Here is a 27,812-nt window from a genome sequence, read left to right as displayed (position 1 = left end):
CCTCTCTGAAATAATATTAACAAACCTATGGAGTCATAAAAGAGTTCGATGGCATGGAAGTGGATCATAAGGTGAAGTGAAGCCAGACCATCAAGCTGAAAAAAATCACAAAAAATAAACAGTGAAAGTGCCATCATTTAGGGAGAAGCAAAAACCCTCGAATCATCAAGAAACACCGCGAATCAGAAACCCTAATCTCTCACCATTTTTCTTTCAGTGATGGAAACATCCGAGAGGACAAGAAGATGAGGAAATCAAAGTGGAAGTTCGAGGAAAAGGGTGGAAACCCAGAAACATAAACAGTGCAAAGGCAAGGTTTAAGATTTGGTAGGTTCTGTTCGAGCCAATGTTCTGTTAGCGAAATTTTGGAGTTTTGAATTCTTGTTACATCCTCATTGCGGCCTTATGATCCTAAATCTTAACTGTTGATATAGATTGCTAACAAGATTATTTGATTAGGGGGGTCAAAATGCGATGATAAGAGGCTTCTCCACAAAATTAGCAGTTTTTTTTAACAAAGTAAATGGAAAATCGAACAAACTAAATATATTTCTAATCAAATTTATGCTCTCTGATTCATTTCTATTTCAGTACCAACCTATTACATTAACCTTCAAAAAATAATATATGTTGCTGATATATAAGATTTTGTCGGTAAATCAACACCAAGTAAGAGAGCTCAGAGGTCATCATGGCCTTGACTTTAGACGAACATAAAAGAGTTGCACAAAAAGCCAGAAGTTGATAGACTTGCACCACCATAAACACATACAGTGATGTTATCGCTGAGGACGAAAAAGGAGCAAGAGAGAGCTCAGAGGTGAAGAGAAGGAAGATTTTTTAATTTTTTACTTAGATTCCGAGTAACTGGATCGGTGGACAAGAGTGAAAAAATACACGCTACATGGGATTATGATGTGTTGGCATCAAACTACTGAATAATTTCTCCACTTTATACATAGGAAATTATCAAAAAAATTATAAACCTAGTTATGCCAAAAATTGGCACAATAGAACGAGCACAAAAATGTCTTTAAGGAACTCCCAAATCTATATCTAGATCGGAAGAGAAAAGCTCCCAGATCTAGATGAAAGCTTTCAAAACTCGGAGAAATCGTATAACCGCTTCCAGTGTAGTATGAACTAACTGTATTCATCTCCGAACTTGTCGGACTTCTCGGTTTGGAAGATCTAAAATAGCAAGTTGATTCCTAACGATGGAAGCGGAAGATATGCACATCAAGCAGAGAAGAGCATCAATAGCGAGTAAATGAAAACAAAAAAAAAAAACAAAAAGCTATATAAAAACAATTAAAGAAACTCCCAGACCAGATCGGGAGAGAAAATCCCAATTCGAGTTGAGAAGATGGAGCCATCTCAGTCGAGGGAGCTTGAAGTGAGAGAAAAATCGAAAGAGAGATATCTTAAGAGATTAATTGATATAATTAAAAGATTTATGACTGAATTGATATACGTGCAATAAATTTACAACTTTTTTGATAGTTGTTCCCATTATATATCGCAGTCTTCCATCATTTAGTGACTAGAATTATATTTAGCTCTATGCATCAAGACGAAGCTCATAAAACCTGTCATATATCACGAGAAATTTACTAAAGCTTGCAGATTCCCCACACCGCCCACATTTCTTTTGCCAAAGAAACTTAACACCACCAAACGTGAAACCGGTTTTCCGGATGCTATTGTTAAATTCTGGACATGCGATAAGGCTGTTAAGAGCACTGAACATCCAATTTCATATGGAGATATCTCAGTTAATAACTTGAGTTACAGCTACTCTTGTACACGGACAACCTAACGAGAAACGACTAGGTAGTAGCGATAACCGGCCTAAAACGAGAAACACGAATCCAGTTGACAGTCAAATGAATATCGTGAGAACTCTTCCACTCTGCAAGGAATATAGTGAAAGCGGTCCACAACCCAACCATAACAAGCAGACGATCCCACAAGGAACTCTTTGAAACAATTTTGTGCCTGAGCACGCTAGGCCATACCATTCGCTGAACCAATAGGCAAAACTGTTAGGGATACAGCCGCAATATGTAACTGGAGTACTCGGTTATGTACATTACATGGGGCGAAACAAAGCATCCTCTTTTCTATCCAGCTTCAAGAATACTCTTTACATGAAAATCATTACATAAAAAATCCAGCGCACTATCGTCCTGTAGTTTGAAGAAACGAAATAAGACATTGTGCAAACATCCACTGGATTAAGGAGAAGCTCAGCACACAAAATGTTGAATTGGAACTTCAACCAATCGCATGAAGCTCGTGAGCCGATTCCTTGTAATAAAGGCTTCAGGATACCAAGAGGATCAAAGACAGCACAGTACCAGATGGTCTCTAGGGGTAACTGGTCCATTTCCTGAGCTAAAAGCGACATCTCGCCGATGCCTTGGAAATTATAGGTCTCAAAATCTCTACTCATCTACTTGCGATGCCTTCGCTTCTGTTCAGCTCTTTGCCTCTTTTCATCGTCCCATTCTCGTTCATACATCCTACACCAGTTAAGGATCTTAATTTCAAAGACGATGCCATTATTGCATCAACCCAGAGAACATAATAAATGCAAAAATAATGTTGCAAACAGAGGAAAACTTTTTTTCGCACAAAAACCTCTTCTCTCAAAGAGCATGGGAGGTTCCATAAAATGGCAGCACTCTTCTAACAGTGATCCGATCTACAACTACAATGCACAAGGGAGGCTGACACCGCATTGATGTCAACGATGGCGCAACTTCTAAATACTAGAACAAACTACCAACGAACAAAGTCATTAATGTGTCAGACACAGAAAATGATCGGAAGAGATGAAAAGTAGCAGCAGCAAGACATTATTAGAGGGTCAAACAAGTGCCATCATTCATGACGAGGCCTCTTGCTATAATTCAAACCTATTGTGTGCAAACAAGATCAATATGATAGAAAATGATTTTCAAGGATACGGGTCAACATCACGACGGCCCATCTTGCTTGCCGCCTCTTTACCATGCACCCTTGGTCCTGGTTCCTCCATGTAACCTGGGCGTTGGGTCATGAGAGCTTTCCTTTCTCCCCTGTCCCTACTATCATAGGATTGTGACATGCCGACAGTTAGGGCAGGAGGAGGGCCCACTGGTGAAAACTCCCCAGGTTCCCCAGATGGAAGATGCTCCCTTTTCAGTTTCCGCCTTTTTGAAGCAGCATTTGCATCCATTTCCTCTTTCAGAAGGTTCGCTTTATCCCTATCCCTGTCCCTCTCATCCACCTTAATGCACAAAGTCAACAATATGAGCAAAAATGTTCCAATCTAAAGAATGATAATCAATAATCTAAACTTTGATACTTGTTTCTTCAAAATTAAAAGGAAAGGATAAAAAATTCCATAATACAGCATAACCAGTAACATGTATCTGAGAGAAAAATATAATTAACATTTGATGAAAGGCCATTCATTATATATGGAATATTTTAATATAATTTCTTAAATTAATTAGAATTTGAGAATAGATCAAAAAACCCACAACAATAATCCTACGGGGGGAAAATAAGCATTTTAGATCACGTAAAACTTTAGTTATCTTCCATCAAGTTTCTATCAACGTCAGCTGAACTCACTTCATTCATGAGCCACAATCTGGTGGGGCAGTTATGCAGGGCTTACAGCCAAAGGGTTCCACTGTCTTTCAGAATAAGCCCCCATATATAAGATAGATGAGGGCAACATCATGCGTCCAAACATCAAGTTTGACTATCATCCCAGGAAAAAACGACTTGAGTGTACAGAGGTGATTATGAGTATCATTTTTTGCCATACTCAAAAACCCTGTAGTGGAATGACGAGGTTCCGTGTTGCACCAAAGACAGTACATACAACTTAGCAAAACCAAGCCTCGGTTTTTTCTTTTTCAACCAAAAACCTTTATCAGAAGTTAAAGAATGTCTCGCCAATATAGAACTCAACATTAAGATATATGCAATTGTCACGGGCCTGTTGCCGTGACACAATGCCCACCGATTAGAACACAACGATCTCTGAGTACTTATAGATAAAATATCCTTCCAGCCATTGTACTAAACTACTTTTAACACAATTAAAGGTGGCGCATACCTTCAATGACATCCCTTCTCGTTCCTCTCGTTTCCTATCGCGAAAATCATCCTCTTTCTTTCGTTTTGCATCGTCCTGTGAAGCTATGTTCTCTTCAGACCGCCTGCGCTCCCTCTCATCATGTCTTGGAGAAAGTCTTTGAGCATGCCTGGTAACTCCAAACCTTCTATCGCTGTCCTCATCCCTTCTACTGGAACCAAGTGACTGAGGTACCACGTGGGGTGGCAAGGGCGGTGGCGGTGGCAGGCTCTGCCCATGAAACCGGTCATCTGCATGAACTTTTTCCGAAGCAGTTTCACCGTACCTCAGCTTGCTTCTATCATCTTTTCCCCTCTCTTTTTCAGGGAGCCTATCAAAAGTCCTGTCATTACTTCTCTCCTGCACTCTATCAACTGAACGCTCTCTAACATGTCGTTCCATTGACCGATCCCTTGCCCTTTCGACCACTACATCATCTCCACGAGGACGCTCCCTGTAATCTCGGTCATATCTATCAACAATTCTCTCTTTTGTTCTGTCCAAAATCTTATCTGTGTTCCTATAGATGCTTTGCTCATCACTCCCCGTTCTCTCAAGATCCAGAAATCGAGCATCTACAGACCTCTCTCTATCTGGGTACCGAACATCTCCCTCCAAATCTTTGGAGTCACTGTCCCCCTTTCTACGCTTGCTAACCCTGTCAGCTTCATCTGGAGGACTACTCCTTTTCTGCAGCTTGTCGCCAGACTTCGAAGAAGCTAAACAACTCTCATGTCTTGGGGAATGAACAAGTCGAGAAGGAGGTTTTAGTGCATCATAATTATCATTTCCATCATCTTTAACATGAGAAGACCTCCCATCAGATGACTTGGCAGCTCCACTCTCTGTCTTCGCTTCAACCCCATGCACATCAATTGAAGATCTTGCAGATGGAGTAGAACCTTTAGCATTCCCATTAGTTGTCAGAGTTGTAGACACACTCGTAGCAGCTACTTGCCTACCCTCAGATGTATGAGCAGAAACATTCCTATCGTTTGTAGAAGAAGCAGTCTTTCCAGATTTCTCATCCTTACCATCTTGTTTTGGCGGCTTAGCATGTGATACAGCAGGTATGGCTCTTTTGGTTGGAGCTTTCAACTGTCATCAGTCAAAATTAAGAAAATAAATTGGCATTGAACATCAATTGAGCTTCCAGATCATGTACAAAGCCACAAGGAGCAAACACATTGAGCAACAGGAAATTTTAATATGTATACAACTATGACAGAGTCATTTCCACAACAAAACTAATTAATATAATATCCAAAGATAAGAATGGAAACCCCATGGCAACCATATTTCTTGTAGAGGAAATAATGATCAATTCGAGGAATAGTTTGTAGGAGGGGAAAGCCAACCAAATAAAATCTAAGGTACTCAGACCACACTTAAAAGAAGCTACTGTTTTTAAGCAGTCTCCACTGAAATATCACGGCTAACAGTGCACCGCCATGTACAATTGGTTATGATGATAATCAGATGCTGCATATAGTGGCACTGTTTTGGCTTAGCATGTGACAATACTCTCAAGAGGCTATATTCTCGTTTCTTTGTCTTTTGAAAGCCTCAAGAAGCTATTTTTTTCACCGAGCAAATGTCAACTAAACTATCTATCACTAAGAAGAATGGCCAATTTCCCATGAGAAGAAAGAATTTCAAGCATCAATCATCATGTGTAATACTTTATCAACCAGCAGTAAGCTATTGGACCAAATTAAAACACTTAATCGACAAATGGATGAAAATGCTAACAAAAAGCATAAAAGCAATTCATAGACAACAATGGTAGTTCACACATGCTTTCTCCCCTAAGCAGTAAACTTCAGTCTCTCTCCTTCCCTCTGTACATTAATAGTACTCCTGACGAGCAAGTCTCTCAATAGTAATTGGGCATGAGGGTAAACTTCTTCTCAAGCAACTTTGCACAAACAAAATAAGAGCCTAAACACCAAAGATAATTCCAAATTTCAATGGCAATAAAACTTAAGTAGCTTTTATACACAAGACGCGGTTATGTATTTTGGCCTCATGTACTTATAATGTCATCATTAATGGACATTCCAAAGAACTTCTTAATCTTTCAAGGAAACGTTTTATGTTGGGTTGTTGAACATTATTCAAAAGTCATGAAGAACCATGATACCATGTGAGATTTTGTGGGACCACTGCTAACTATTCTAAAAGATTAAGCTGTTAGATGATGGCATTCCAACAACCCCCTCCCATGCCTAGTCTGATCTTTTTGCCTAGTACTAAGCGTGGAAATAATTTATTGGGGAGGCAAATGGGGCTTGGAAAAATTCGCATTCAAGACCTCCAACTCTGATACCATGTGAGAGGGAAAAGTGTATCGTATTATTCAATAAAGTTCAATATATACATCAAAATAACCCTAAAGGTCTTAAAGACTACTTTACCGTTTATGCTTCTAACAATAGGAGGTCTACCGCTGGCTATTGTACCTTGGTTGGAGGAAGTCTAGTATCATGGAAGAGTAAGAAACAGAGTGTTGTGGCACGCTCTAGTGCTGAGTCAGAATATAGAGCCATAGCACAAGTGACATGTGAATCAGTGTGGATTCAGCAGTTATTGGCTGAGTTAGACTTTAAAGCTTCAGTACCCATGACTCTGTGGTGTGTTAATAAAGCTGCAGTGCATACAACTTCCAACCCTGTGTTTCATGAGAGAACAAAACATATTGAGGTCGACTGTCATTTTATTCGAGAAAAGTTGCAAAGTGGATTGATTCTTCCCTATCACATTCGAACTAGTGAACAACTTGCAGACATTTTTACTAAATCTTTGGGTAATGGAAGGATAGATTATATTTGTAACAAGCTGGGCATGATTAATATCTATGCTCTAGCTTGAGGGCCAGTGTTAGAAGTATAAAGGGTAAAGTGGTCTTTAAGACCTTTAGGGTTATTTTGATGTATATATTGAACTTTATTGAATAATACGATACACTTTTCCCTCTCACAATGATAAATGCCATCATGCCTACATATGCATGCTTGATAAACTCATAAAACCTAAGTGCAAAAATTACAATCACACTAGAGTTTAATATCCAATTTGTATCCTCCATTTTTTGATGTATTCCCTCAAAGGCAAACATAAGCTGTTTCGAAGTAAAAGTTTTCTGCAAAGATAATCGAACAAACCTGTTTGATATTATTTTTAAAAGCGAACAAAAGCAACATAAAAATGCAAAACAAATGGCTGAAAATTACTAAGCGGCAATTAATTCCTATCACAAGTAAATAACAGTCACAAAATGGTAAGGTTTTGGCTAAACAAAATCAGGAGAAAATGCAATGACAAAAAAGAGAGAGCTCACATGGGGATAACCCGATTAATTGGCATGCTTGTGGCCATGTGTGACTACAGTGTAAAGATTCATTTAAAAATGATTAAAACATTTGCGTTGAGTAAATGAATATATCCTAAGTTTGCAACGTGATAACTAAGCAACCATAGATTAGCATTTTTTATGATACAGGACCGACCACCACGTCGACAACTACTAGCTTATTACCCCATGCATCCCACAGGCCCTCAGCTTAGCACTACGAAATTATCCCACTATACTGAATTACTCTTATTGTCTGGCGAGTCAGGTCCTACTACTCTCCTCAATCTCCACAAATCCATCAATCTATACAGTGAATTACAACTCCTGCAATATGAAACTAACCATTAACAGTTAAAATAAGGAGTACCTCAGAATCAGTGGAGTCCTTTGGAGCAGCTTTAGAATTGCTTTCATCAAATTTTGCTGCAGATTCTTCCACATATCTTTGATGTGATGATCCAGACTGTGCAACAGCTGGAATAGTAGTTATCTGAGCCTCTGAACCATTTGCAGCTGACCCACCTTTCACTTTTAGATTTCCAGTATCAGTTTTTCCACCTGAAGTATCTGTTTTCTCTAGCCCTCTCTCTGCATTTTTTGTCCTTAAGGCTTGCTCTTTGACTGAGTTCCCAGCATCGGTTTGTGCTCCTCTTCCCCCAACATGTTCATTCTGAGCTAGAGCTGGACCGTTTGACGCTGTTAAATTGGTTGAAACAGACTTCGAAGCAAGTGATGGTGGTTTTACTTCCAAATAGCCCATGCCAAATTCTTCATCGGTAACCCATGAAGGCTACAAACAAGAGCACTTAATTACAGTGTAAACTAAAAAGTTAAATGAACAATCAAAATCAGAAGTTACCTTCCTAGCAGCCATTGCAGCAGCCACACCTGTTGCCAATACCTTGAGATCTTCTCTTTCGTCACTTTTAATCTTAGCAACCTATAGATTTGGAGAGATAAACATAAGAATTCCCTTCGATGCCTGATTTTTTCTTCATAAAGATAGATATAGTATCTATTGGGCAATGACTTAGAAGTACATCTTGTCTAATGGCACAAGCAATTTAGACATCATCAAATTCACATTAAAATCATTAACAACCAAGCAGACGATGCTAACCCGTTTTTCAAGGTTAATCCCACTCTTTCGAGTAACTGGGAAAACACCAGAAATTTTTGTCAGCATGATGAGGGCATTCCGTATCTCCATGTACTCTGTTGATTCCAGGCATTGGATCAATAACCTCGTAATTCTTTGACTCCATTTCCAGTGCACCTATGCGAAAAAGGAAAATTCAGACGACAGCACCTATATGCAAAATGAACAAGCTTTCACTTGATAATGAGTATAGCTTTTTGAGTAAAGAACCTTAGTTCTTCAAACAACACAATAATGAAAGAAAATACACTTTAAGAGGCCCGATGCAGTCTTTCTAGTTCTATACTTCTTCATTGTTTGCCGTAGTTCTATGCACCAGTATCATAAAACAAAGTTCTAAGGTATTGTATAACAAACAAAAATAGAAAAATGATGAATTAAAAAAAGACAAAGGAAAAGTGAAAATATATCCTTTCTTTAGTGAGATCGTGTTGGTTTTACATTGAATGATCATGAAATGAATGGGGTGGATAGATATCCGAGACAAATTGTATGAATGATCATTATAATACAAGAATAGTTTAAATATGGAAATTTCCTATTCATGGAAATTTAGCATATATACAGCATATACAAGCAGCAAGAATAAGGAAACCCACATCTAGCAGCATAGAACACAAATATTGCCATAAGAGACTATTCACAGAAAAGAGACAAAGCATTCAGGAGGTACATGAAAAAATCTTATTCCTATGACATAAAGGTAAGAGTTTCAGGCAGAAATCAATGAAAGATTACCTTTATGAACTGCCCATATGTAACACGCTGGCTGTTTGGGTAACGATAATAGACAGCGAAGCCTGGCATGTTACCACATTCACGTTCATATATGGATTCGTCACTCTGAAAAAAAAGCGCGAGTTGACCCCCGTAGGCCAAAAACATATAAGTCTTTGTTGTTATCATGATCAAGATGTTATAAAAAAAAGTCCGTCAGCTGAATAACTATGAAGAAGAGTCATACATATATGTATACACCTCGAAGCCTAAGCTGCATAAAGACAATATAAGAAAAGACCACGATGCTATTACTGCAAAAACCAGACCGAAAATTACCTTCCAATAGTAGGCTGTCTTTAAAGTCTCATACAAGAACCTCCCAAGTCTTCCCACTTCATATTCAGTACAGCAGCATATCATGGGTTGCAATGTTTTACATATCAAAACATCAATGTGGTTAACTGTGTTGAAGAAGGGGGTCCCCAGGGAATGAAGAGTATGTACAAACATAGCACAGTAGACAGCATCGGACATGCTAAAAGTGCACCGTGGAAATATACAACGTTGAAGGAACTCCATATTTATCTTCAGAGTATCAGGGCAGGAGCTTAACCATTTATCTTTTTCACGTGAAAGTCGTCTCCGAACAGAAGCAACATGTTCTTCATGCTTGTGGAGTTCGCTGGTCAGACGATCAAGAGATTCCTGAATTTTCTCTTTCTCTTTCTTCCTTTTGGTAATTGCAGAACTTGAATTATCAGAAAGTTCCTCCAAAGCCTTAAGTGCCGCATGTTGCTTTGCAATTTCAGAATCATAACGACTCCTAGGAACATAGAGATCATATAATGTGAGCCCCCAAAATGTAGCATAAAGATCAGGGGAGAGGCTATTCCAAGCTTTTGCAGGCAACATAGACTTGACAGTCACAAGAAGGTCCGACCACCTGCATAAAACGACGCTTTAGCAGCTACAAGTTAAATAAAATTCTATAAGGTCCACACATCAGAAATCTACTAGAAAGACAAAAAAAGGGTGTTACATGCAGAGAAAAGTGCTTTCAAATTTCGACACATGCACATAAAAAGATGACGACATGAGAGTCCATCAATACATGATTGGCTTCATTTGTCGGCCAAGATTGAGAGCTAAGTTGCAAGACTTATCCTCAGACTCAGCCTCTAAGTTCATAGTCTCATTGTCATCCAAAGGCCAGCAAACTTCTGAACTTCCATGAGCCTTGAAAAGCCTCATTACTGGACGGTATATCAAGAAAGCTACCTGAATCAAGGTGAAACAAAAAAAAGGATCATAATACTACAAAAATTTAGCAATCGCATAATCACACTACTCAGTAACAATAAAAACCAAGGAGGTGAATATCTTTCTCCCTTTGTTTCTTATTTTTCTGAGAGTGAGAAAGAGAGAGAGAGAGAGAGAGAGAGAGACCTCAGGATCTAGGTGATACAAGTGAACAAGATCATCAAGTGAGGGAATCAGCTGCGCATATGCTGTAGGTGGTGTCACAGCACTACAGAGAAATTCCACATACTGAAGAAGGGTTCCATGGCATCTATCAAATTGCTCACTGACCATCTTAATGTATGGTGCTTCAGCACTTATGACAACCCTGCAGAAAAAGGCATGACATGTCTTACTTGACAGTAGTCACAGAGCAAAAGAATTGGGCTTGCAATCACATAATCAGTATTTCACAAAGGATAAAAAAAATAACCATTGCAGCAATTATTTGTGAATGATCAACAACTTGGACGAAGTAAAGGGAAATTCATTATGCCTAGCCTAAGGAAAATAACAATGTCTTTAAACAGAGAAAGTGATGCAGCAACTTTGCATTCAATTAGAGTCTCTCATGCCTGAAAACATTTTTCTCCTCAACAAGGTGGGAAACAGATGCAGCATAAGCTTCAAAGTTGAGGGGCAAAAAAACCAAGGAAGAACACAAGCAATAGGAAGGACTGTCAAGCATCAACTCCACATTGTCCATGGTATTATTGTGCTGTATCAACAACAACAAACAATAAAGTACGGCAGACATAATCATGCTAACATGGGAAGAGGTTCCGATATTTAAATCAAACATATTGTAAGTATGACTTTAAGATTAATGACACCATTAGCTTCATCACGAATGTAAGCCATCGCTTCAACAGACACCAAACAAACAATCATTTGATTCCACTTTTATCTTTCACGGATAATGAATCTAGGTTAGTAGTAGAATATGTTGACAGTTCATGTATAATAGTAAGTCCTTATGCACACAATACTAATCAGAAAATCTTACACAGAACGATGTTGAGCAATGAGCAACAAAAGCGGTATGGCCAACTTTGGTTCATCCTTCGGAAGTAATGAATCCCTTAGCCGGTTAGTTGATTTGACCAATGCCTGCACCATCATCACAATTGAGAAAGAAGAAAATGATGAATAGGTTTCAGATTGTACATGAATCTTTTTTTCCTTTTCAGATCCATAAACAGCCACTTGGCAGAAAGAAATCCACTTACTATATTATCAAAATGGGGAACATACGTTAACTCTTAATAGTAGGATCACTGAAAATGTGTCTGAAGCCCAAAGTCAAGAAACTAGAAAATAATGAATGTACCCAAGTTCCTAAGAGTAAGACCTATATATAATTCTTCTGCAGAAAAGCAATATAAAATACCAGGCATCTTCAACAAACAATTTGGACAAATTTCAAGTATTAAGAAGGTGACTACATAAAAAAAATCAGTCAAAAACCATACATAGAAAGCAGAGACTGTGATTGTGGAAAAGCAAGTTCAGAGTACCTTATTGTTGCGAGTCACACCAAAAGAAGTAGCTTGATACCGGAGAGTTTCACCCCCTGCCATGGCATCCAGTTGTTCTTCTGTTAGATTCTCAGTGTACTGGACATTTGCCATTTGTTGAATAAGCTCCTGTTTCAGGCATGAGATTCATTTAGTCACAGACAAGAAAAACTGAGTAGTGCATCAAAATTGGCATAACCTGTAGATTTCTATCACCTGCAGAAGAACAAGTTCAATTCCTTGACCCCTTTTCAGCTCGTTGACAAGGTACTGAAAAAGACCCCTCAATTCCATTGATGGATATTTCTTACACCTAGAAACAACATAATTACGGAAAGTTCAATAAATGCAAAACTAGTACTCAATTCCTAAAGCAAAAGAAAAGAGACAAGATATGAATAAAAGCTCCAACTATTATTTGCGAGCCCAGATGCAGCATTGTGTCTATGTGAGCCAGTGTATGAGTTTGTCTGCATGCATGCATGTCAGTTGGGTACATGTGCATGTCCATGTCTACATGTGCAGAGAAAGAATGGATCATTTTAATTATCAACAACGTTATTTTCAACATAACTGACTTCTGACAACTTTGCAGCTCAAGGTAAATGATAAGCTCTGGCCCTCTAACTTACTGATTTTCAACTCAAACAAGATAGAACAATTCTTTGATCTGGCATCCTTCTCTAGCGCTCAGAAGTAGGTGCATAGTGCTTCTTTTGATCAAAATGCAACAAACTACATCCCAGTAAACCAGATGGGCTGAATCATAACAGATCTTTTGCTATACTGATAGCTGACAAAGCCTTGAAGACGGCAATGCCAGCTATATTGATAGAACAGGAACCATTCAACCATTCTTCATTCATGCAACAAGCACCATCTATTTATTCCATCCATAGTAAACTCAACCAAAACACCATGAACATAACTCCCATGGTCCAATTCAATGGCTTAAAATGAGCAATATGAAGCTGCCAACTCAAAGACAGTGAATGCCAGCAGGAACCTCAAAAGCCAGACCAAGCCTCTAAATTCGGCATCCCCAAGCTGCCTGGAGAGGCCACACGTGACTAGAGAAAATCTATAATCACAATGCAGAGAGGCATCCCCCTTCTTTAGCTCCAATATAGTCACCAGTAGTCTTACAAGGGGGGTGGTAAACTCATGTCCAATCATCATATCCAGATGCAATTAATTTTTTATTTTTTCCTCTCTGGGTCTGATGCAGATGCAAGTAAAATGTGCATCAACTTCCAATTTTTTTGCAGTCAAGAACTGAAAATTTATCAGCAATCTACTAGTGTTACTGTGGGCTAGTAGAGATTTTGCCTTTCTCCATCTGAGCCATGACCTTTCTACTCAAGACAATTTGAGGCAAATCTTCTTATATTTATGGCACAAAGAAACCCATCTCAGTCAAACTTCTACTAGATGTACAAATGCCCTCCACTCCATATGAAAAATTTTAATCCTAATAGCTGCTCCAAGATGTCAAATGATTATTCACCAACCAACGCGATCAAAGACCTCTTATAACAAGCCAATTAACATCTGCAAACTGAAGTTGAAGTGAGAATATGAACCATTCCAATGAAGTCCTAATAAGATCCTGAGCCATGACCTTTCTACTCAAGACAATTTGAGCCAAATCTTCTTATATTTATGGCACAAAGAAACCCATCTCAGTCAAACTTCTACTAGATGTACAAATGCCCTCCACTCCATATGAAAAATTTTAATCCTAATAGCTGCTCCAAGAAGTCAAATGATTATTCACCAACCAATGCGATCAAAGACCTCTTATAACAAGCCAATTAACATCTGCAAACTGAAGTTGAAGTGAGAATATGAACCATTCCAACAAAGTCCTAATAAGATCCTGCCTCATTGCTCTTCAGGGAATAGCACGCGTTCCAATCAGTCAAATCTGTGCACATGCATGACATGAGCAATATTCAAACAGTGCTTGACCTTGATTGCCTCCTAGATAGTGACACGGGTCATACAAAATGACCTAACGTTCATCAATGGACCTGAACCTTGAACTTTCATAAAGTTTCCACCATCGGTTAACACTCATTTTCTGGGGTCAATCTGCAACCCAGACACTGAAATGAGGATTCTCCAGTCATCAAGGGTGCATAAACAAACTAAGAGTTGTAACTGTATTCCAAGCTAAAATGAGGTGAATGTCGACTGTGACCGAAGTAGATCTATAACTAAAATTAATTGAAAGGGACAGTACAATTATTTGGCAAAGACAACATTGACATCCAAGAATGCCGAATATCATAAAGTTTATCTTAGCTAGACCACAACGAACTCACATCAACAAGAATGGAACAGCAACTACACATATAGAAAGAAAAATCCACCAAAAGCTATTTTTCCTCATACGTTAGCAAACAAGTAGTCTAACCTCTGGTAGTATAAGATGTTATGTCAAGCAATACACATAGAGCAAATTAAAGAAAGGCTCAGTAGTAATTCCTAAAACTTCGTATTCATATTAAGAATGAATGGAAAAATCTGCAATAAAGAATGCTAATACATACAGGTGACCCCAGAATGAAGCCAGTGACTGGAGCCAGTCTGACAGATTAAGTCCATCATCTTTCAACTTTTCTCGCCCTCCTTGTGCCAGGCGCTCAATTACCACATATTCCAAAATGTCGTACTCAAGCTGCATAGATAACTGGAAGAGTGAGATTGAAGTAAACGGAATCATAATGGAAGAACATGCAGTTCCCAAAATGGATCATAGCAGAAGATATCCAGAATGACGATCAAGAAGCTTCTACAAAAGAATCCTAAATAGTAAGTGGTCAGATGGGACATTGGTAATTGATTTAACTGCAATCATTTCCAACATGCTATCTCGTGGCATTTCAGACTTGATAGAATAATTAAATACTAAACCACGCCTTCATCTAACAGCTTAAGCTTTTAGAACAGTTGGCTATGGCTCCACAAAATCTCACATGGTATCAGAGCGAGAGGTCTTAAGTTCAAATCTTTCCAGGCCCCATTTGCCTCCCTAATTAAATATGTCTATGCTTAGTACTAGGCAAAAAGACCAGACTAAACGTGAGGGGGAGTGTTAAAATAATTAAATATTAAACCATGCCTTCATCTTATAGCTAAAGCTTTTAGTACGGTTAGATGTGGTTCCACAAAATCTCACAAGACTGACCAAGGATCTGTATATATTATAGCCTTCATGACATTAACGCTGACTTGGGATTAGTCACCTACGCATCCAGCAACATTTTACCAGCTTAAAGGCATATAGATTTACAGAGCTTTAACAGCAATTTTAACCACCTGTGCCAACTGCACCGGATACCTATTTGCTTTTCGAATTTTATTTTTCACAAGCAAAATTAGTATCCCTACTAGCATAATAGTGGTTTACCATTTCTTCACCGCACCTCTAACTGATTCTATTATGCAGGGGTCCAGCAGTATTTTACTTTCTGAGTTGTACTTTACTTCATGCTGACAAAATTCTCCTTAAAGCAGCATACTGTTACTAACTCTACTTTGGAGCCTCTCATTCGCTTAGCAGGAAAAGTAGGCAGGATAACTTCCAACGACCACCACGATAGCTGCCATTCAACTCATCAAATTCTTCAGAAGATGTGCAATAACCTTGTTGTGCTTGTTGAAACGAATGTGATTTGTGGAAGGCAGAATTTTTACCATACAGCAGCAGCCTCACTAAGCTAAGTTTTTGAATGAAGCGTTTTAGACTTTGAGGTTTAGCGCAAATGGCAGGTGGAGCCACAGGCGGAAGATGCACTTAAAGTGCATGATTATTGTTTTTCTAAAAGTAAAATTATTCATTAAAGAACCGAAAATAAAATTAGGTAGAAAGAACACACGGTAAGCCAAAGAAACTAGTACTAAGTGAGACAAAAGTGCATGATTAGCATACCAGGAGAAGAAAAACATTTATTTAGTGAAGGGCGTCCATTTTACACAACGACATATCAAGAAAGCCTCTGATGTAAAATATTGTTCAAGAAACTGAGACCTCTTCCATTGTAAAGTGAAGAAAATATTAAAAAGAAAGAAGTCTTCAGCCAAAAGTCATGAAGTGATAGTGTATGCACACCTGTGTCAGGTATTTGAATGCGTCAACAACAGGAGTGATCATATCCCTGTATGCCTCAATCTGGATATAGCATCGAAATCATTATATTCAGTACACTCAAAGTACTGCTACTACAAATTAAGCATTTTCCCACTAGGTGGGATCTGCTCTTAAAGTACAAATTCCACAAAAATAAAAATAATGCTTGTTAATTACCTGGTGAACAATTGTACGGAGCACTGTCATTGGGTTGGCATGAGCTAGTTTGGCAACCATTCGACCAAGCTGCTTCAAGTTTTCTTTTGCAAGTCGTTTCAAGATTCTTCTAGTATCCAACTATAATGAGATGAAAGTACAAACTGAGCTTCAAACAAGACAAATATACCACAAATTTTAACTCTCACATATAAAACAAAGCAAGTGAATTGGGACCTTTGCAGTCTGCCGTGCTGCCAAAATCATGGGCGTTCTTTCATCATCTTTTTCCCATTCACCATATAAACGATATCTCACCTAACAATATAAGATTCGTTTGGTAAGACCATTTAAGGTCCAAAAATGGTTTTAACCAATATTATTAAATTGCTTGATGGAAGCCCTAACCTCATATGGAAGGAGACACATAACTTCCCAGATCTCTTGTCCCACAGCTGGATTTGCAGGCACTAACTGCAAAGAGGGGAGCAGGCATGTTCCTAAAGCTTCCTCTACCCTTAGCCTGGCTTCTTTAAGGTGCATGCGAGGAACTTTATTTTGACCGGCAAGAAACTCGGGATTTGATACTTTATCACCATTCTCCACAAGTCCAAGTGCAGAAAGGTAATAACCTCTTAAAACTCTGCATACCTGCTCATGGATGTGAGCAAAGTTCAACAAAAATTTGTAAAGTCAAATTCCAGAATATTATCACACGTCTATGAAAAGATTGTCAAACCTTCTGCAGTAATATAGTATCACGATAGAGATAAGGTCCAGCACAAGCAAGCATCTGAAAAAGTTCTTTAGGAAGATCAATAAAAGAATTATGAGCCAACTCTGTAGCACCCATGGCATCCACAGCAGCAGCAGAGGAAGACACTAGAGTATGTGCTTGCCGAACAATATTATATGATGGAGTCATCGTCATCTCAATGAGCCTGGAAACAAGACCAAAACTTCGATAAGTGAAAGACAGCTCTGTCCTCCCCACACCAGGGCATACCGCTACAGGAAATGGTGGCTCGTAAAAAGAATGTAGCAAAACGTCTGATCTCACTTCTAAGAGACACAATGTCAGCACTGCAAAGTTTTCGATCATGAGAAAACCCAGCTACTGAACCTATCAATATATTTACCTAAATAAGCCGTTGCAGATTGGGAGATGTGCCACGGGATTAAGGGGTGACAGTCGATCAAGTAGAGTGTAGGCATGGCACCTGACAAAATAAAAAATACTTATGATCCAAGAAGTTGCCACATGACAAAGACAAACTTCAAATCTGAAGTTCCGATATACTCGCAAAAAGTTAATTAAACCTGCCCCAGGGAACAGCATCATGCTGTGACCCTTTATAAATGCCTCACTTAAAGCATAGATTGGACCATTACTTCAGTTTATGAACCAAAAATAAAAAAAGAATCTTGTGTAACATTCTAATTGAATGCGTAAAGACTTCATGATGTAGTTTGCCCAATTCAGGAGTGCCAGACAAAATCAGACAACAGACGCAAATAACTGACACTCACAGCTCAGAGACCCCAAACTGAGGAAGAAGGATACTCACGCCAATAGTTACAGAAAAGTAAAACAACCAGGAAGTTGAAAATAAAAGAACTGCTATTAATATACCAGTCATCCACAGAAAGGAAACCACAAAGCAAGCCCAAAGTTTGGTTGTTTTCCAGTTCTGCAGAATGCTCAGCTACTGCTTCAGATTCCATGTCCAAAGAAGTAAAAAGATCTACCGTCACATCGACTTGTTTCTCATCCTCCATAAGATCCTTCCCAGTAGCAGCAAGGTTTATTCTACCAATTTTATTAGCCTGCACGAAATAGCCAGTCATTCCACTGATAGCAGAACACATTCAACGGTCGCAAAGATCAATTCAAACTAAACTAAAGAAGATACAAATAAGTAGGCTTCATAAGAGAAGACAAACAGTAACAGACCAAAACTAGATATCATTTGGTAGCAAAGCAGAGCATAAACTTGGCTCACAATAAACCTTATTGCAAGAAAGCACTAACATTGCTCTTCAAGATTTGATGATTTCGAATATCCTCAAAAAGGAAAAGCAATAAAATTCTACAACAATCAGAAGAGAAAATAATGCAAAATTCAATAGATTGCTTTACATACCTCATCAAGTCGCTTGACAGAAAACGCATTGTGTTGCTCAAATGCCTCCTCGTCCTTAGGAAGTAAATGTGCACATCTGCATCGCACGCACAATAAGGAAACAAACACGCATCTCAATTTTCTTTCAATCGCATAGAACCTGCTAATGGAGGTGAAAAGAAGATATAATAATAATTCACACCAGACAACTTGCCCTATTCCTAATCTACACAGCATAAAAAGAAGAAAAAATCAGGACAAAGAAAATCTTGAAGCAATGTTTAATGCAATGGCATAATACCATAACCAACTTCAAAAACAAAGTGAAAAGGACCTTTATACACGTATTGCCACACATAAATCATTGACCTCAAAACAACCAACAATTTTGCGTATTCAAATTTCACCATTTCGGGTACATATATCAAGAAATGCTCCTCTTATGCAAAGTAAACGCACGCGCCCAATCACATACACACAAGGAACAAGCCCACACACATTACATTGATATAGAAAGACACATGCATCCACACAGGCACACAGCACAGAGACAAGAACCTGTCCTACGAGTAGAGGGAGGTTAAACCATCAACAAGTACGAGACATGTTTTAAATAAATTAATTAGAGAAGTATCCCCAACTTTAGTCATCTCCTCTTAATTAAACTAGTACACAGATGCACTCATGTTGTAAAGATTTTCAAACATCATTTTAACCAGTGATCTTCCACCAGCAAAAAAGCTCATGACATTATAAGCTATGTCACCTGCACTTGCGCGAGACCAATGCCGGTGCGATTCCGCATGTCTAACTTTCCTTTTGAGAAAATGCTAGACATGGGGACTAGTCTATAAAGAATTTATCAAATGGACATGGTACAGGGACACACCAATTCATCTTAATTCTAAAAGGCATCGTAGCACAAATTTCAACTCAATCTTTGACTACTTTCTTGACTTACACATGCTTTTTAGGTTTTTTTCCTAAATTCCTCTTCAAAGATAGTCATCTTTTCTAAAACTGTACATACAAGTATGACTTGGTCTAGGAACCTAGCGTTATTGAACTTGTTATTAAAAAATTTTGGTGGACCATTGCCTGTTCCTATAGCTTAAGCTAGAAGATGAGCGTGAGATGTAATGTATATTTGTTTTTATCACTCCACTCACACTTAGGCTAGGATTGGGGAGGTAAATAAGAGGGTTGGAAAAGATTTAAACTCAGGATCTCTTACTTGGACCCTGAAAATTTTTGTAAGACCGTTGCCAACTATTTTAAAAGCTTAAGTTATTACATAAAAGCACAATTTAATATTTAAATATTACAATAATTGCGAAAATGATTTCGATGTTTTCCTTTGTGCTGGGCCTTTTCCTTTTATTTCCTTTCGCTCTTGTTGGTGCACTTTGTGAAAATCAAGCATGACAGCAACAAAAGCAGACACTATTTTTTTTTGCGGAGAACCACACTACTGCTCTCTCTCTCCCTCTCCCCCCCTCCCCCCCTTTTTCTTCTTCTTCTAACCAAATGCAGACTATTTCTAAGGTAGATCTCGTGTCCACACTTGTGGAGTATCACTTTGACGGGACTTCAGCCTAAAAGTGCCAAGTCTGGATCTTACAAGTATATAAGACTACAAATGAGAAAGACATACATGTCTATCATCACCAGGAATCAGCATATCTACTTAAAGAGCAATAAGCAAGCTGATGCATGCTGGCACTAGATGATTACATTCTTCTTCTATGCTCCAAGCATTTTATGACAAAGATATAGACATATCCTCTTCTTCCCTAAATTTGAATTATTTTAGATTACTAAGATTAAACCAAACATCACTATAAGTGATTTAGCAGAAGAAAATTTGGGTAAGGCGCTTTAGACCACATAATTTTCGAGGGCATTGGCTTTGAAAGCACATAAAATGTCTTATTAACACCTAGTGATGCATCCAGATTTATATTAATTTCTACGGAAGACATTCGACCATACACACCAGATATCCTTACTCAAAAGACTAAAACTAGACCAACCCAACTTAACCTAATAACCATTCACCTCAAAGAAGCATTGGCAAAACATGATCTTAGCCTAAAAAATGCCTTGCAAAAACATTATAGCCTACGGATGCAAGCCCAACAAGATGAAAATTGCACTATGGCGCTAAACAAGAAAATAATGCAACCACATTTAATTAAAAGGATCGAAGAACTCACACACTGTCGAGATCAATGAAAGCTTCCCTCACCAACAAAGCTGTAAGCTTGTAGAGCCCAAATGGTACAGGACTTTTTACATCCGTTCTCTGGTAATACTGGAACTTAAACCCCAGGATCTGTGAAGCATGTGACTGCAAAACCAAATAGGAAACCGTTAGCAGATCGACTATTACCTCCTCAAAATAATTAAACAGAAAAATTATGTAATTTAACTCCAGTAGCATCCCACTACCTTCGGAAAAATAGGAATGAGGTCCAAAAATATAGTTGCATCAGACTGAAGTTCAAAGCACTCCAAAACCTGACAGGTCCAATTATTAACAAACAAGGAAATTATGGATATTGGAATTTCCTAAACAGAAGTAAAAATCTGCACAAATCCACACAAGACAGCACATACATATGGCACAGGTGTAAGGCAGGAAGACAACCTCCCCGCAGAAAATAAGAAGATGAAAGTATTTGCCAAAAGAGACTTACGATGTCAAAAACACGATTTGGGTCCAAATCAAAGTGCCCAATTAATGACTGCAGGGGTTATCAAATATGGACAGTTAGAGTCCAGAACAAATTGATTACTGAAAGACATGTAAGCATTAATAATAACCTTAATAACGCCTATTGTAGCTGCTTTTGCACTATCGCTGGAAGCATCAGAAACTTGACAAAGTTGGGTCACCTGTGAACCATAAGAATCAAGAGAAATAGTTGTCAGATACAGAGGCATCCAAAGTCTCCAAAGAACCTCCATTCCCCCCTTAGTGGCTGACTTATGGGAATTTGTTGTGACAACGATCAAGCAATTGCTCCAACTAGAGGTACTATACATCCCTATTGCTCAAACAGAACATCACTAGCGGCCAATCTAAGCAATTTCAAAGTATTGAAAAATTACAGCATCGTCCAGGTCATCAACAACTCGATCGCTAAAATTCTAGAGAGTACTCAAGCAAAACACACTATTTAAGAAACTCAAATTTCAAAAGAGGACAATTACCAAATCATACTAGTAAATCATGTTGCAAAGGTGGATAAAGCCATCTACACAAGCGATGCATGAAAAAGTAGTGTCTACAAATGAAATATGTACACATATCTACGCCATATCTGCATCCGTGTAATTATGTAGATATCATTAAAATCTATCTCTAAAAGACATCATGGAGAACTAAGTCAGAGTAAAATTTTAGAATCAAATGTTGCGATAGATCAGGATCATACCAGTTTGGCATAGCCCTCACTCTCTTCACGGAGAAGGTTAAACTTTGTTTGCTGATAAAGTAGACGTGTGTTAACTCTGACCTGTCATTATCAGCAAATTAGCACCAATTTAACATGTTTTCCTATTATTCTCTCTCCTAATACAAATAGCGTCCTCCTGCCATTTTGCACATGTTATTAAATGAACTGAGTTCCGTCTCTCTATGTGGCAATACAAGCACTCCATAGCATTTATCATTTCATGTTACTGCTGACAATCTTTTATAGAATACATCGAGTACGTGCATATCTAGTAGATCGAACTTAGACAGACTGGAACACGGTAAATGGGGGGGAAAGTATTATTCGTTAATATCACTTGACTGAAAAAGAAGTTAGGAGAAAAAAAACCCATCGATCTTGCTAATTCCTAAGTACCTGTGACTGTTCCTAAATAATCTAGACGAGAAGCATATGGGACATGCAACGGATATTTACAAGCAACTCACCTCTTTGTTTTTTAACTCTTGAGCTTTTATCTTGATCAGTTCAGCCTCCCAAAGAAATTCTTCCTACATTCCATAGATACACATCAGATATTATGTTAACATGAAAAGGCAATAATAGAAGTCATATTTTTCTTTTTTTGAAATTATAAACACTAAAATATGAGTAACCAAGGACAGTTTCAAGATTACAGAAAACTCACCTCACAGCGTTCCTGGAAAAGTCTAAGCGGAACCAGTGAACAGTCTACAAGCCATTTAGCCTAGAAGAGAAGGCACAGGTGATGAAGAATATTCCAAGCCACAAATTGAGGCATCGTAATTAAGAAGTCCATGCCACAGATGATACAAGAAATACCAACTTTCCGAAACCCAAAAACTTCAAGTAAATGTAGAGAAACGACTCCGGAATTCAAGGGAAAATAACATTCCTCTACCCTGGTCAGCTAAACTCTATGAAAATGTGAGATATTCTCACCACATTAGAGCTGATGCTCAATAAGATAATTCTCTTTATTGACTAGAAAAGAGGAGCGAAGAAAAACTTGCTGGATATTAGTAAAACATTGATACTTTATGTAACAGTGCGGTGTCATACAATTGACACTGGCACTATCAACGGTCTATAACGATTATTAACATTCAAAACAGTATTGGTAACGTACCCAAAAATATAACAAGGACATTCTAACAGTGGGGTATCATACAATTGACACTGGTACTATCAACAGTCTGTAATGATTATTAACATACGAAACACATTTGGTAAGGTATCCAAAAGAATATAACAAGGACGTCTAATTCCTGTGATAGGCCACAATAATGTACCCATACAAAATTGGAGTGACTTCTACTTTGTCAAATCTTGCGGCTCTCAAAATTTGACTTTGGTTTACTGCGAAACACCTAAACCTTTCAAACTATACATATATTGATATGTAGAATTATTTGTAGTTTGTTCATAATTATTTACAATGGTTGCGCAATTGCATGAATTAGTGCAAAACAAGAACAAATTACCATGATGTTATTTAACCAACTAACACATCAAGCAAATGACAGTCCTCGCCGAAAAGTTTCCATCAATCCGGAGACATCATTTAAGGAAAAAAAATAAGACTTACATCCTACAAGGGGGTAGGGCAATCTTCAGCAAGAATAAAAAGGACCTATCCAATGCTTTTGGGGTTGAGGGGAGGGGAGGGGAGGGGAGGGGAGGAGAGGAGAGGGGAGAGGAGATGGAGATCCCATCATGTCGAGATATCCAATTACATTCCCCATCATTACTGTGAAGAGTGTCTCTGGAGTTGGACAAACCCAACATTCATCAATTGATCCAAAAATCTTACTCGATGTGCCAAAAGTGATAAATCACATTAAACCACGAGCAATACAGAACTGCTCAAGAAATTGCGCAACAAACAGAAAAGCCACCTTTTTATATCCATAAAGAAGTACTAGAATGATCTTTCTGCATGAAACAACCGCACAAGAGCTATCAAGAACCTACCAATTTTGTCAAACGAGCACGAAACTCCCCAGGCAGAGTAAGCTGCAAAAAAGATTCAATTTCCGTCATCAGTGAAAACTTAGTCACCAAAGCACAATGGATAACCAAAACTGCTATAAAAAAGTACATCACAGCTTGAATAGCAATGACTAGCTCAATCAAAGATGAAAATCAAAACAGAATCATTTCTCTAAAGAAAGAAAGAGAAAAATAAATAAATAAAATCCTAGAACACGTGCAAGCCGCACTGAACCTTTATCACATAAATGCTCCATACATAAGCATTCATGATCGGCATGACTGTCAAGAGCCTCTTGATTCAATAGAATCAACATGCTTATAAAGTCAAAAGGGGTGTGCATCCGAGGTAAGTAGGGCCTTTGTCATACCACGGAACCTACCTTATGCACAGAAACTCTAAGTTTTCAACCCCAAAAGGCAAGTGCATTATGCTGTAGATTACATGTTTATGCCAACAAATAAAATGATCATCAAACATTATGACATTGTCTGTACAAACCAATTTCATATCTTCAAGATGGCAATAAAGCCAACAATGTTCAATAGCACGAAAGGCAATCAAGAACCATCATGTGCACAAAATGAGCATAACGTTGATTACGATGCTTCATTTGAATGTGCAAGCACTGGCATAACCCGCAAAAATGTGTAATTGAGAAAAAGTCAATGTCGCCCTAATCAACAGAAAAAGAGAGGCACATCTAAAGTCAATTAGACACTTAAACCTTTCGATGCTCCTATGAGAGTATAGGACTCTATGATGGAGAAAAGGTTAAAAAGGGTAGGAACATATAGTTGATCTCATTTAGCGGAATGAGGCTCACATTGTTGTTGCTTGGTGACATGGGTACCATCCTTTCAAGTTAACATTTTTAGTCTACTCGAATAAAAATAAACGCAAAATTCAAACCACTCATCTTATTTATTAAATTGGTGGATCCAACATACTGACAATGTTTTTGAGTAGTTCCCTTGAAAAAAAAAAGAGGAAAGGTGAAGGGGTGTCCACACTTGTTGGTCAAAATATAAGGGGAATTGGAGTAAGTTACCCTCTATTCCTATTATTCCAACTTCCCAATTGGTAATTTGACCTTTTAGCTCATTTTTGCATTCTCCCTCTAATGACTTTCCTCTATTGAATAAAATACAATTCCATCCTCTTCCTTTACAAATACTTTCTTCTCTCTCAGACAGTTTCCGTCCACAATGCAACTATCATTATACAAACTTCAACAGCATCACCTGTTTCTCCATTGGCATTATATAACTTCCTTTTCTTTATCTATATGGTACATGCACACAATTAAACATACTCTCAAAAGTTTGAATACTTGCCACTGACCAAAGAGTCTTTAGACTCATATCTTATGCATATATAGAAGAGATTGAATTTCTAAGAAATTGCACAAGACTATCCTAATGCTAAGATCCACTTAGCTGAGCATCCTATAAAATGAGACTATCATCTAGCTTTGTATAAATATGGTACCTACGTTGACACCCATTCGATAAACATCTTTAACATTCAAAAAATAAACACCTGCCACCTCATGTAACTCAATCTCAACAATTTTGGTGCAACTCCATGCCTCTTGACAAACAACACCATTAAGAAGGCAGCAGAACGATCAGAATTTACCTAACATACCCCATCGTACGAGCTCAGCCATTTCTGTTACTAAGATTCTATAAGACAGAAAGCCAGATTTAGCTTTCGATAGGCAGAACAAAACACCTAGAGGCAAAGAGAAAACTTCTCTGATCAAAAGGTGCACATAAGTGGTATTAAAACTCAATAGCATGAGACAACTCAATGTTGCAAAGAGTCGCTAAAATACAAGAAGCGCAATTCACAAAATGTAGGACAAAAACTCTTGGAAGGTATCGCTGAATGTTTTAGCATGAAAACATTAAAAGGGAGTTCTTGATCTTGTAGTTTAGAATGACTGAAATATGAAGTAATTCTGCCAGTGTGCTTGGTTTTGGATTCAGTTTTAACTTTGATGAAAAAATTACAAAACTTATTATCAATACACAATTTTCCATTTCTGTTTGGTATTGAGTGTTGCATTCTGATTTATCCTTGATTTAGGTGGGAGATAAATGTTTCTGAATGCTGAAAAGCTAAAAAATTCATCAAAGAGTTATCACCGGGCTGAAAGAGCTTGAAGTTGAACGAGGAGCTCATTTATGAGAGATTCTAAAATGTCTATCAACAGATTCACATTTATGGATATCTTCCACTATACCAAAAGAATAAAGTTTCAAACCCTAAAAGTATCAAAAGAAAGCTCTTTTCCCTGAAAAGCTCTTTTGTTCCTCCTTATCCAAACTAGCCAAAGTATGGAGAAATGAACAGTATTGACAAACTCTGTTCTCACCAAAAGAGACTCTTATACACTGCCAACCCAATTTCATGCTCCACGGATCCTGCCATGACCCAATTCATTTGCTGAAGTATAAAAACTTGACCATGTCTGCCTTATCCAAGGATACTGAAGAAAGACGGAAGCAACGATCTCCTCTTTCTTAAAACATAGAAAGCAACAATTTGCCGAAACTTGTCCTCCCTTTGGAAGGTTGTCTAAACTGAGAACAAGACCACATACACTTCCCCCATTAAGAAACTATTTATTGGGATATTTCTTTTCCAAGTTACCTCTCACGGAAAGTCTTACGAACTGATCGACAATATTTTCCAAGGCTCAATTAGTGCCGTTTCACCGTGAACACCACGATTTACTCCATTTCCACAGAACAGCACCCCATCTTTCATCCACGCGACCGGAACTTGAGAGCCCTATCAATTACTAGCTAGTCTCCTTCCTTCTGCTAAATTGCCGAAGAAATTTTTTCGAACTCTACCACCAACCGTACCAAAGGAGCTATTCTGAACAAACATATTATATACTATCAAGCCGATGCTTCTATGACAAATATTACGATAACCCATAGCAACGTAGTCACGACTGGCCAAATTTCGTTGAGGGAGACCACCCTATTCAGCCGCTAAAATCAAGTCAAAAGCCCTCATTTTCACATTCCCCAGCCCAACTCCTCCACGGCAACCCACCAAATGGAGACAGCAAACCAAAGGAAGCTCGAAAAGATGGTACGACTTACGTCAAGAGCCATTTGACTGATGATGTCGGCGAAACCCGAGCCCAGCTCCTCCTTGGACGGTCTATCCAAGAACTCCACCGAGTCCAACACCGGCTTACACTTCTGAAACGGCAACTCTCCCCGCACCTGTCGCAGGACAAGCAGAACTGAGAAAGGAGCCCCACGAACACAAAAAAAAAAAAAAAACCCAACCCGAAAGGGGGGAAAAGACCCGGAAATCGAATGCGCATAATTCAATCGAAAGGAGCGGAGAATCAGGGGGGGGGGGGCGGGCGCGAGAGCCGGACCATGGCCCAGCAGAGCTCGTAGAGGAAGCGGAGCGCGGGGGCGGGGTCGGGAGGCCTGGGGACGGAGCTCCCGGCGGCGGACTTCCATTCGCGGACGAGGTCGTCGGTGACGTACGCGCACTCCACGGACGGGAGAGACATGGGATCGGTGCTACGCCCAGATGGGTCTCAGCCGATTCACCGGCATGAACGCGGAGACGGAGAAGGAAGGAGGGAGAGGGTGGGGGAGATTGGAGTGGGAGTGGAGCGGGAGTGAGGAGGTCGGGGGCTTCGATTCCGATTCGGAGAGGGAGAAGGGGAGAAGGGAGAGGATTTAGGGTTTTGCAGGTTGGGATTTTCTGGGGGAA

At 38.7% G+C, this 27,812-nt stretch overlaps 1 protein-coding gene across 2 annotated transcripts; it reads right to left on the bottom strand.

The window, feature by feature from the left end:
• Positions 1-1,980: 1,980 nt before the first annotated feature.
• LOC115670689 (THO complex subunit 2) lies at positions 1,981-27,716 on the bottom strand. Of its 2 annotated transcripts, none has more exons than XM_030592009.2 (32): positions 27,466-27,716; positions 27,179-27,304; positions 24,035-24,076; positions 22,728-22,787; positions 22,528-22,590; positions 22,040-22,120; positions 21,426-21,497; positions 21,299-21,346; positions 21,051-21,119; positions 20,816-20,949; positions 18,621-18,696; positions 18,110-18,303; positions 17,616-17,696; positions 17,216-17,417; positions 16,885-17,127; positions 16,714-16,794; positions 16,498-16,617; positions 16,303-16,362; positions 14,741-14,868; positions 12,402-12,498; positions 12,186-12,314; positions 11,675-11,778; positions 10,816-10,996; positions 10,481-10,647; positions 9,706-10,312; positions 9,388-9,492; positions 8,611-8,766; positions 8,350-8,430; positions 7,858-8,280; positions 4,118-5,233; positions 2,973-3,274; positions 1,981-2,525 (listed from the first exon to the last, which is right to left on the bottom strand). In XM_030592009.2, the coding sequence occupies exons 1-32, from the start codon at positions 27,604-27,606 to the stop codon at positions 2,456-2,458; spliced, it is 5,559 nt and encodes a 1,852-aa protein (XP_030447869.1). In that variant the 5' UTR covers positions 27,607-27,716; the 3' UTR covers positions 1,981-2,455. The 2 variants fall into 2 exon arrangements, with proteins under 2 accessions (XP_030447869.1, XP_056166216.1); XM_056310241.1 differs by having other exon boundaries at positions 27,390-27,527.
• Between the last annotated feature and the right edge of the window lie 96 nt (positions 27,717-27,812).

This window comes from Syzygium oleosum, unplaced genomic scaffold, assembly GCF_021117445.2.
Source record: "Syzygium oleosum isolate NSW1041296 unplaced genomic scaffold, Sole_v2.1 Sole_v2.03, whole genome shotgun sequence".
NCBI classification, from domain to species: domain Eukaryota; kingdom Viridiplantae; phylum Streptophyta; class Magnoliopsida; order Myrtales; family Myrtaceae; genus Syzygium; species Syzygium oleosum.
The sequence above is the reverse complement of the archived record's forward strand: the minus strand, read 5'-3'. Positions and strand labels throughout refer to the sequence as shown.